Genomic DNA, 12,531 nt, shown 5'->3' with positions numbered 1-12,531 from the left:
ATATCGCTTTTTCGGCAAGTTTAGAAAAATCAGGCTGATGGTCCTGTAGTCAAATGGATTGGACTTGGCTTTCTTTTTAGGAATGACAGCGACAAGCGTATGTTTCCAGTTCTTTGGGAAATGCTTTAACCTCAGGATGGAGCTGATGATATTGACAAGCTCTGACAGAGATCATGAGGGTCAGTGGGGTGTTATTAGTTTCTTGTTGGTGAAAGTAGTAGGAACAGATTTTAGCTCATTTAATTTTACTCTCCTTTGTTTGGTCTAGAATCGCAATATCATCAGCAGGTGTAGCCATCATAATATTTTGCAATTGTGGTATATTACATGTGTAGAGTAGGTAGAACATCTCTCGCTTATATATATATATATATATATATATATATATATATATATATATATATATATATATTTATATGATCCTAAAGATTTTAAGGAATTTAAAAACAGAGCACAGTTTCTTCAAAATATCCAATACCAATATCCAATATCCAATTCTAAATGTAATATCCTAAATCCTAAATGTAATATGAAAGTTCTTCTTTCTTCTCCTTTAAATGTGCCTTCCAGGGGACAGCTCCGCATCCAACATCGTTACTGTGTTAGCATACAGCACCTGGATATTATTTACTGTCATAGGGATGTGTTAATTTCTCTCAGATATAATATTGGCGAAAACACTGATATTAAATAAAAAGATAATTAAAAATGCAAGCTACTGTTAAATATAATTACGTATATTATATGACCGGAAATATTTAAAATACATTATTTTTTACAGGTCTAATCTAATTAGAATAAGGCAATTTTGTCTGTAGGAATAAGAGAGTTATAATGTAAAAAATGTAACGTGCTTCTCGATCGAGACCTTTAAAAATAATCCAGATACTTCCTGGCCTGGGGGTGTATCTCGATGGGAAAATGGTAGCATTCGTTTAGTTTAATGCTTTAAAAGTGAACTGAACATTTAAATTTGCTTAAAGTTAATACTGTCATGGACTTGATATGAATAAAACATTAATTTACAATCAATAAATTTTTAAATCCCTTAATTTTTTGAATTAACTAGTAAATTCTTACATTTAGTATATATGTTTTATATATAAAATATAATGTTTCGGTTTTATTTTTATATAATACTGTATTAGTCGAGAGTAATAAGTAATAGTTCCAATGATATTCTTTATTATTTTTTCTAAATTATTTTTATTTTCCTTTTTAAAATGCCATCTATTGAGACAAATTGGTACGATACATGTTAATCAAAATATTTTCCATCATTTTCTATAACTTTTTCCATCTTTCTGGTAACATGGTGATACTGTGTCGAAAGAAGATGTAGGTTTGGCAGCGATCCATTCTTACACCTCTTCAAAATTTCGAAACCGTGTGTAAGCTGAACCATGCGGCATCGATCTGAAGAAGTGGTAACCAGAAGGCGCTATGTCTGGTGAGTACGTTCAGCACGGCAAATCTTCCCACTCGAGCTGCAACTATAGCCCGTTCACTCACGCCATCTATATTGATGACGTCAAAACGTCCTGATGTTGCCGCATCAACTCTGAATTTTAAGTCATTTTGGCCTTGACATATAACAATATTCTAATTTAAATAAAATAATGAAACAAAAATAATGTTATCAAATATAATTTATTTTAACATTATTGTATATATAACGCATATATTATCTACGGACTTAAGTTATATCACTATATACATCATTGATGATTAAACTACTCCATAATGCATTTGCCATATCTGTAAAACAGTTAATATTCCTTCTCTCTTCATACATTCTAAACAAATCGAGTCAATTTCCAGTCTATCTAACATTTGTTCACGGTTCCACCGTCTGTCAATTTCTTCTTCACTGTGTCTTATCAAATTCATCCAAACCGAAGGTGTTACTGTAAACAATACTTCTTTCCACATATCTAAAAAATTCTTGCTTGTATACCCTTCTCGACCTACATGTCTATTGCAATAATTATTTTCCACATTTCAGTAATCTGATCTATCATGAATCTTTTCTCAGGCCTATTTCTAAAAAAGTACGTTACACAAAACACAATTAAATATTACAATTATATTTACTTAGTAACAATTTGAAATAGGTCACTCTTTAACATGGTTTCTTCAAAACTCCATTTATTTATTTCATTCCTTAATTGCGGCCTTTTTAAGAGTTTATTTTCATTTCAAACCGCAGCAAAAACATGTTATGGTTAATTTTTTCATGGTAGTCACCCGTGGACTTAAAAGAAAATAATAACTTTGCGCCAAGAATAAAACCATTCCTGTTTCTAACATGAAGAACAATATATCTGCAATGAATTATTAATAAATGTTTTTATCAACTTTTGTTGTCTTATCGTGTCGTGTATCTTATATCGTGCTGTACAGATATTGTACATTATTTTTAATGTCATCTTACCATAAGTGACCTAATGTCTCATTCTGAAATATCCATGTCTCATCTAAATACACAAATTGAAATAATAAGTTTTCCTTGATTTTATTATATGTTTTTAAAAATGGTATTCTTATAAAATAAATGTCTGGAAGTTCCAGTAGACCTCTTCGTGGATTATCTTGACACCAATTAAATCTTAAATTACCCAACAGAGTATGAAAGAATATTCTACATCCCTTTACTATACTTTCCAGACTAATAGTTTCCTCTGAAATAATTGTATTAGATGATATTTATATTGAAGATACCACTCACTGTTTTTACACCTTTCATATATTTTATCTCGAATAGAGCTAAGATCCAGGTGATCTTGATTCGCCACCCATGAAAAATTGTCATTGCTTAACGACCGTTAATTAATATGGAGAATTAATTAATATGGTTCTGGATGCATAGCATATCATTGTACTAGAGACAAATCTAAAGGTTGCTAAGGTTTTTATGTAAATTTTAGTGGTATTGGTTACTTCTGATTAACTTCAAGTTTCATTAAGGTATAGTGAATGTATTTCTATATGTGTATATATTGTAGTGAACAAAGCACTAACCGAATATTGTAAATAAAAAAGACGTTAATTTGTGTATGAAGAGTAAAAATTAATGTTCCCTAAATATTAACAGTTATAAAATAGTTACATAGAATTCTAATGCTTAATTTATTAGTAAGTTGTTAGTTTCCACGTGGGACATAAGACAAAGTAGAAAACAATAGATAAGTGAAAGTCATAGAAGACAAAGTAAAGATGAGCTACCTGCAAGGGCAAGATCAATGAGTGAAATAAATTAGCAGAAAACAATGCAATTTTATTTGAAATTTAGGTAAACAAATTATTCTGTTAATCAATCTGGTGTATTTATTGTTTTTGTAATAAATTTTATATAACTATAGAACTATATAGAACATTACAGAACCATATACATAAATGTTAAGTAATGAAAGTATGCAGGAGTTAAATTAAAACTAACTACAAAATTTGCATAAATGGAACATAGGACAAATAGAAACAAGAGAAAAAAAACAGAAATACGATTATTTTAATATATTGTGATCGAATTTCGAACACATGGCGATCACTAGTAATAAACAATAGTTATTTTTCATTAAAAATAAGACCTAAAATTAAATACCATACGTAAGCCAGATCTTCCGATATTGTGTATAAAATATAAAATTGTCGAATCAGAGATCGTTCCAAATTCACCAATCGCGATTAGCGACAATTTTATAGACATATTTCACAGTCCTGGTATTTTTCAACTTTCTCTTGCTCTTTTTTGGCAACTCGCAAATCACTGGGACACGGCTGTCTGTCAAAGAGACACATCGGTCTTCTATTAGGTCAATATCCGGCGTATTTGTTGATATTTTTTAATTAGTTTATATTGTGGAGTCCCACAAAATATTAGCTTGATTGTATTCCATAATATTAATATCTGAACTTCACATATTGTTTTTTAAATATATTTAATTCCATATAAAAGCTTGAATACAAGAAATTGGCTTTGAATAAAACCATTATAGCCTGATGTCAGTAGAATAAAATGATATCTGTATCAAATCATAATATTGCATATTTAAGCCTACATCTATTAGAAAATGGTAATGGCGTTCCGGTAAGCTCGTACATTGTATACACAGCATCAATCATCGAAAGAGAAACGGATTTTATACTATACAAGCTGAAATCGAAATATGCAAGTAGAGAAAAGCGCATCTGCAACTTATTAGATATTATCTACAACGCCGCTGTTATTTTGATTACCTATAACTTTACTCAAAGAAAAGATAAGTAAGTTTGGTTTTCATAAAAAGTTTATTTGGCTTTACATTTTTTTTTTCGTTGTGACTGAAAAATGAAATCGGCTAAATGGTGACCGCCATTCGCTATGCAATTTTCGGCTCTTTTAAAGCATTTTCATGGCATCCTGCAACATCTGAGGTTGAATTTCATCAATTTCGTGATGAATATTGTATTTAAGATGTTGAATCGTTTAGGGCTAATATACATAAACTTTTTATTCAAAAAAAACCTATAAGAAAAAGTCTGGCGCTGTTAAATCCGGAGATCTGGCAGGCCATGCTAAATCGCCATTTCCCGAAATTAGTCTTCGTGGAAAAACCTCATTCAATAATTGAATTGTTGAACACGCTGTGTGTGCTGTGGTCCCATCTTGCTGAAACCACATGCCCTCTAGTCCTTGCTCTTCCATTTCAGGAACAAGAAAAGTTCGAATCATGTCTTGGTACCGTTCAGCAGTAACAGTAACCTTGGTCATTTTCAAAAAAATAGAGACCAATGATGTTTCCAGTATGAATTACACACCATATTGTTATTTTTAGTGGATGCAATGATGTTTCATGAATTGACTGAGGATTCACTGAGAAGAAAATTTTTTTTCATCGCTCATTATCAATTAAGAATAAAAATCTTCAATTTCACCAGACAGCCTTAGAATTGCATTACTGTACTCAACTCGTTGATCAGGATCCCTCGGTAGCAGGTTTTGGACTAATTAAATTTCGTATTTACATTAGAACATTTTCAAATCAGTTTTCAAAATTCGCCTTAAACTACGTGCAGAAATGTGTAACTGGGAAATACGTCTCCGAATTGATGTTTCTGGAGACTCTGCAACACTATCGCGCACCAGAGCCACATTTTCAGCGTTACGAGACGTCCCTTGTCTTTCAGAACGAGGCCTGTCTGCTGTCGTACCCTATTGTCGAAAATTCACATGTAGACTATAAATTGTGGTTTTGTGAGGCACTGGACGATTAGAATATTTTTGACGCAAGCTCCGCTGAGTGGCAATTTTACCCCACCAGTTATATTTTTTATTTATTGGTTTCCATCCCTAGCTTTTCCAACATTTCCTCTTCTCTATACAGTCTACAGAGTACACTAAAATATAGAGCCACTGACTATAGAAGTGCGAAAATAGATGAGAATAAGTTATAAATTAATAATAAAAATTAATTTAAAATATTTATAGTAAATGTAAATATATTAATTAATATATATTGTAGCGATATTTTTCAATAAATGCCTTTTTAAAGTAAAAAATATAATCGGATGCATAAGCTCCTAATAGAATAAAAAAATGTTAAAGATTTTACATATTTTTTGGAATTCTTTATATTTGTTATCCTTTGGTTGTTCCTGTTCTACCTTTATTCTCATATTTCTTAGTTTATATGGATAATCTCCAAGGAATGTAACGTAGACCCTAATCTATAGTACTAATTAATCAATCAACAAAAAAGGTTTCAAAAAATTATACTTAAATAATTGTATTGTTTTTGAAGTAGAGTATGTTTATGAATAAAATTTTAAAAAAATATAATCAGAGCGTTTTTGAGTAATGTGTAATATCAATACCTAAAGTTTCTTTGTTTTACGGAAATAAATGCAAAATGAATCACATTTTTTTCGTAATTTAACATCGTCGGTCTTTTCATAAGATCGAAAACAGATTGCCCTTTTTGCCAAACAAACATCATTTAACGAATATGTATGTTCAAACGTGTATTTAAAGAATCCGTCTTAAAATGTGGAAAGACCTTGAGACATTTTCAGATAATCCAGGTGCTTCACGGTTATCTGAGGGTGTATCTCCACAGGAAATGGTAACATTTATTCGGTTTAATGGATAACGTGGATGTACAATCTAAAAGTGAAGCATTTAAATTTGGTCGAGGCTAATACTGATGTGTACTTGGTATGAATAAAACATCAATTTAAAATCTATAGTAAATTCGGAACAAATTTATTACTAAATTATTTCGAACGACCTAATAAAAATCCAGGGAGAGAGAAAACTATAAAAGCATTTCTCTGCACCATTCCAAAAGAATCGATCGAAATCCTGATATTTGCACGGTTTGACATTTTATCTTTGATCCTTTAAATATGCATGCTTTTGTTTCAGCTTTCCACTCTTGAGGATATTTTATACGGAAGCAACTGGATCAACTACGTTTTTATTGGAAGTTACAGTGTTGTTTGGGCCGAGAGAGCAGCTATTTATATTTTATTTATGTAACAATCACCATCAACAAGAGAAAGGGCAGCGTGTAAAACAGTTTACTCCGCCATCTATTCTACATTCAAATCGATTTATCAAAACAACTTAATTTATATCTCCTTTATTTATTTATATTTAGATACACAGTATGAATTTAATAAAATTGCCTTCATTCACGAATATAAAAATACCAATAGGAATATTTTTGGCGAACATAGATTTAAGCAATTTCATTTGAGTTAGGATAAAAATGGTATTTCGTAAATTTTTTTATTGATATTGTCGTTATTCCGAAGAACTTTGTAAATAGTAGTGTTTTCTAGATACAAAATGTTGGGTATCGATATATTGAATGATCTGTTGATTTATTTTTGATAATGCTATTCAAATTACGTCAATATAAGCTTTTAAATTAGTACTACTTTATTCAAAACAATAAAACTTCGAGTTACATATAAAAATAATTTCTATAGCTATGTGTTGGGTAGTTGGTGGTTTGATAGCAATGGACTCCTTTCACACAATTATACAGCATATATTATTGACGACTGTTTGTTGTTCTATTTCACAAATAGCCCAATTGAAATTCCCCTTCAAATGTTCATGGATAAATTGTTAGAATAATGTCGATCTTTAAGGGGCAAACAAAACCGCTTTGAGGTTATTTTTCATAAATATTCGATTTCCAAAGATTGATTTAAATGAATGAAACCTTTTTATGCAAATTTTAGAGATAAAATGGCGTCATAAACCTAGGTAATTGGAGCACATTTCCTCCGAGAAAAAAACTACAGTACATATTAGCGAATTATGTACACCACCTGGAATAAATAAGGGTGGGATTATGTAAATACGAAAATTGACAACAGTTTCAATTATTTATGATTTTCAAGCAAGAGTTGACGTTAAATTGTTTATTGCAAGTAAAATTGTTAATCATAACAACAATAATATTGAAACTCCTATACACTTAACTTAGATAATCTATCTGAGAAGCTGCAGTAAAAGTTTCAATCAGTTGAATGAAAAATCTGTGCACTCTGATGTACGCCAATTTAATTGTAAAATGTAAATTGTATTAATATATAAAAATTTCAAAATATAGGCTTGCGAAATTGTTACCGTTACTCTACAATCCTATTATCGTAGAAATATCATTTCTTCATACCGTTATTTGCATGGTTTTATGGCTTAAAATATACAATATACATAAGTATAGTTATGAGTTAGTTCCGAATTGAAGTGTCAAATGTTATCAACAACCAACATTTGGTTGATCAAACGACGGCATTCAAATTTTTATTGACATTGTAACTAAATCCAAGCCAACACGATAATATATTCTCTATCTTCATATTTATTTTCTTTGGAGAGGGTTCATCATGTGCAGTCCACTCAGATGACTGTGGATTGGACTTCGGAGTGAAATGATGGAACCATGTTTCATCCATTGTCACATATCGACGCAAAATCTCGGGTTTATTACGCTTGATTATCTTCTCACCACTGCTCGGAATCATCAACTCGTTGTTGTTTTTGGTCAAAAATGAGCTCATGCGGCACTAGCTTTTCACAGAGCCTCCTCATAACCAAATATTGAATGATATGATGTACACGTTCAGTTGATATCTTTAGAGTGTTTGCTATATAAATATATATATATATATATATATATATATATATATATATATATATATATATATATATTTGTCCTCAAAAATAGTTCTAATTCTCGGACTCGTTGATTTAGCCCATTTACGTTCCATGTTATAATTTACAAAAACGAATAACTCATTTTTGTTTTTCTTAAACTTGCTTTGGGATTTTTCTAATTTTTCTATCCTGTTTGCTAATTGAAATTATGTTTCACTTTAGTCTGCAATTCCACGAGAATGATAGATATTATATTTCAATATTTATCAACATTTGTTCAAAACTAAAATCTTTTTTTTTATTTTCTAATATATATTTCAGTGTTAAATGCAGTTTTGTGTGTTTTATATATAGAAATAATACGGACTATCCACTTTATAATACCAAATGTTTTAAAATTATCTTAATGTGCCCTTATGTGACTAATTTATAGCAAGTATTGAGTCTTAGAAGCAGACAGTTTTACATTCAGGTGCTTTAGATTATTTATACTCCAATACCTCATCATGTGTCATTCATGTTGAGTTGGAAAATATGAGTTTTGTTTATTTAATGCATTTTGTCACACTATCGCTAGTAAAATTCCTTTAAATGAAACAAATAACAGAGATAACACAAGGTTAATAATGTAAACAAAGAAATCCTCTTGTTAATCTTATACTGATATTTGAAAACTCATTCATTGAAATTAATTAATATCTCAAATTGGAACTAACAAATTTTCTTTAAAAATAATTCTATAGAATTATTTTTTAATAAATCAGCAAACTTACATTATATGTGGAATATGCATCTACATGTATAGTATTCTTTTAAAATCAACCGTATTAGTTGTACACCTTTTTATTCAATTTCTATTTCCAATTCCAATCTTTAATTTACAATTATGAAATATTTGCAATTTGCCCGCCACTAAACGACTTAAAATAATTTGAAAACATTGGCACAACGCAAAATCAGTTTTTGCTGCCATTCAATAATAGAAATATAAATTGGATTGTGTTTGATTTTCTAGTGCGTAACGTTGGTTTTTATTACCAACACATAAAACATAATCCGAAACCTAAAAATCTATGTTTACCCTTTTAAATCAGTTGAGTAAATTTGCAAAAGTTGACAAAAGCCATTAAAAATATACAGTTTAAAAATAATATCATTTTTCTGCGATTTTAATTGTTTAAATTGACAAATCATATTAACAAATAAATGTAGTTTATTTTTCATTATAATCACCTTTTAATTTCTTATTGCGTATATTTTCAAATGGTCTGATCATTTTTTCCATCCGATATTTTGGTAATTTGGAAATACAATATAATCACTAAGTATTAAATGAAATAAATTCATATATCGCGAATAACAATTGAAAGACCGATTGCTCGGACTAGAGCCATTTGAAGATTAGAAGTTTTTTAAATGGAAACAAAGGCAGCTTGTGAAAAATTATCCTATACTCTTAAAGAAACTGAATTGCATATTCCTGTAACAGGTCAATTGAAAAGTCTCGGGCCTAACACATAGATGGAGCTACTACAATTAGATCCATGTGTTTTTTAGTTATCCCTAACCCTTAAAAGATGCGATTTGACAGCTGTTGTATTATTAGTTTGTGAATTATAGCATTTTGAGTGGAGCAACTTTTGTTATTGTGAAAAAAAAATGGATAAAAAGGGATTTCGCGTATTGATAAAATATTGATTTTTGAAGGGAAAAATACAGTTGAAGCAAAAACTTGGCTTGATGCCGAGTTTCCGGACACTGCCCCAGGAAAATCAACCATCAAGGATTGGTATGCTAAGTTTAGACGTAGTGAAATGAGAACCGAAGACGGTGAACGCAGTGCACGCCCAAAAGATGTTGTTACCAACGAAGATATTTTAAAAATCCACAAAATGATTTCGAATGACCGTAAATTGAAATGGAATGAAACAACCGAGACTCTCAATTCGATTGAGATGTGACACCAACTAATAGTGTTTTCAATGGTTCTGGAGGCATTTTTATTAATGGAAGTTAAACTTTTTACTTTGTACTTAAATGCTTGAAATGTTTGCATTTTTTTATGTTAATTTCGAGTTTATTCATTCATTGTGTTGATCTCTAATTTACATTAACCATCAAGTATTTTCTGTAATTATATTTAACCGATAATCACGGACTATTTCTGCTTTAGATGTACATCGATCAATATATTTCTTGTTCATTTTCGAAGACGTGGCTTTTAAAACATACACAGCAAATAAATATAAGTAACTTTTTAACGCCAATATATCTATAATACACACTGGGAATAAAACTGACAATGACAATACTTCAATTACAATAAAGTCAGAAAAAGTCTGCTAGACCGGATAAATAATTTGATCTGTTGAAGACATCACGTTTTACTTTCAATATTACAAATAATATATCAATAAAATGTTCTCCACTTCGGTCGACGGTTCGGTTGGCATTCCTAACTCCAGAAAGCAATCCAGAAGGGTTCGAGGATAGCAAATCTGCTATCTTCTCTGATCTGCCCTTCTAACAGACTTCCCATCTCCATCAAATCCTTATTTTACAAAATATTAATTCGGTCCGTACTCCTCTACGGATCTAATGTCTACTTCAAGTTTGTTACACCCAGCCAGGTGAAACGGCTTCAAATTTTCCAAAATAAGCTCCTCAAGAGAATTTTAAACGCTCCATGGTTTGTCAGAAATAATCCAATTCATAGGGAAACTGACACTCCAGAAATCAAGCACTCATATCTCAGTCATTCCACAAACAACAACTTTGCTCAAGTTCTTCTGAAAACGTGCTTGTTCGCGAGCTGGTCGTCATTCTGGGAGCTTAGCACCGCGTCACCGCTAACCTCCCCCCTTTCCAGGCTGAAAACGCCTCATCCATCGCTGTAGTCATAACTTTTGCCCCCATACGACAGTATCCAGTCGTGTATTAACTCAAGTTCGCGAATCAATAGAATCGCCGGGTCCTCGTGCCCAATAACGGCTGCCCGATCAACGGGTGCCATATTTCTAAATTTAATGCAGTAGCAGTAGCGATCCACAGGGGTCAAGTGTGAGGCGGTTTCGGTTTAGTGTATTCGTAAGCCCAGAGGCAGTCCCACATAACCCGATCCAACTTGTCACTCCAGGGCAAGTCTCCGTGACTAGGTATCCGTCATGCATTCCACCGCCTGATTTTAGGCCAGAACAAAAAAACAATAAAATATATTATTTAATTTTATTCTACACATAGCAACAACCATTATCAAGACGGTTATCATAAAAATGTCACTCTGACAGATATACGCCACCTACCGGGTCCAATTGTAAATCTAAAGTATTCTCGAATCAACCAAAATACGCACACAAATTTTCATCAACATCGGTCTAATCATTAAGGAGGAGTTCAATTAATGTTGGAGGTTTTCATGCGACAATAAAAAAATAATGACCAGATTCTACGAATAAATTCGTTTTGCATAACTAGTCATATAAATTAAGAGAACTGTATAACATGCTATATTAATATCGATTAAGTTTCATTGTTAGAACAGAAAAATGGAAACCATAACAAAGTTTTTCGTTTTACATAAAACCCGATGAGTAGGCCGTGTGAGTGTTTGTATGGTTTTATTGCATCGTCGGCTGAATGTACTAACTGATGTAAAAATAATGTTTTTGTTCCAGGTTCCGTACGTATTTCTGGATGGACCATTCCCCAATTTGCAGCTGTGATTCTCAACAGTTTTTTCTACCATTGCTGTGTCTAAATCATATTCGGAAGCACAGTTCTACTCAAATCTATGAATGAATATATTATATTTTAATTGTAACAGACTATTCATTTACATGTGTAATGTTAATAACAAGCTAAGTTTAATTATTAAAAAGTACTACATATCATGCAGCTATGCAGATTCTAAATATAATCTCGCACTCCTCACAATACAAATCAATAGCTCGACTTGTATTTTTTAAAATAAACACACTATATATAATATGTTATTTGTCAAGTATCAGTACAGTACACGAAAAGAAAAACAAAATAACTCAAGTGTTACAAATATATATGTATCAACCAACTACTTCAGTTTTATTTATTTATATTTATTTTTCCATTAAAGACTTAATCATATTTAAGTGGCAAACTAAAATAAAAAATATATTATCAAATAGTCACATCATTCTATATTAGCAATTATTTTTGTGACAATATTAGTAATGTATTAATAGTATCATTCTTGATTTATATTATGATTTTAAATCTAACGTTAAGTTAACTTAACTTAGTTAGTTATGTCAAATACATCCGTTGCGACTTTATTGACAGATGACATCAAACACAAACAAACACATAATTTAATAAGCGAGATTTTATTTAGATAATTTTAA

General features: G+C 31.0%; 1 protein-coding gene across 1 annotated transcript in view; it reads left to right on the top strand.

The window, feature by feature from the left end:
• LOC143197346 (lachesin) overlaps window positions 1-12,046 on the top strand; it is a 411,049-nt gene extending 399,003 nt beyond the window's left edge. The window contains exon 10 of the mRNA XM_076405732.1: window positions 11,827-12,046. Within this exon, the coding sequence (XP_076261847.1) occupies window positions 11,827-11,909 (83 nt within the window). The 3' untranslated portion in view covers window positions 11,910-12,046. The remainder of the gene's footprint in view (window positions 1-11,826) is intronic.
• The last annotated feature ends 485 nt before the right edge of the window (window positions 12,047-12,531 follow it).

The sequence above is a fragment of the Rhynchophorus ferrugineus genome, unplaced genomic scaffold (genome assembly GCF_030347505.1).
Source record: "Rhynchophorus ferrugineus isolate W39M unplaced genomic scaffold, kcgeb_rfMv2 rfM5, whole genome shotgun sequence".
Taxonomy (NCBI): Eukaryota; Metazoa; Arthropoda; class Insecta; order Coleoptera; family Curculionidae; genus Rhynchophorus; species Rhynchophorus ferrugineus.
This window is presented reverse-complemented; position numbering and strand designations above follow the sequence as displayed.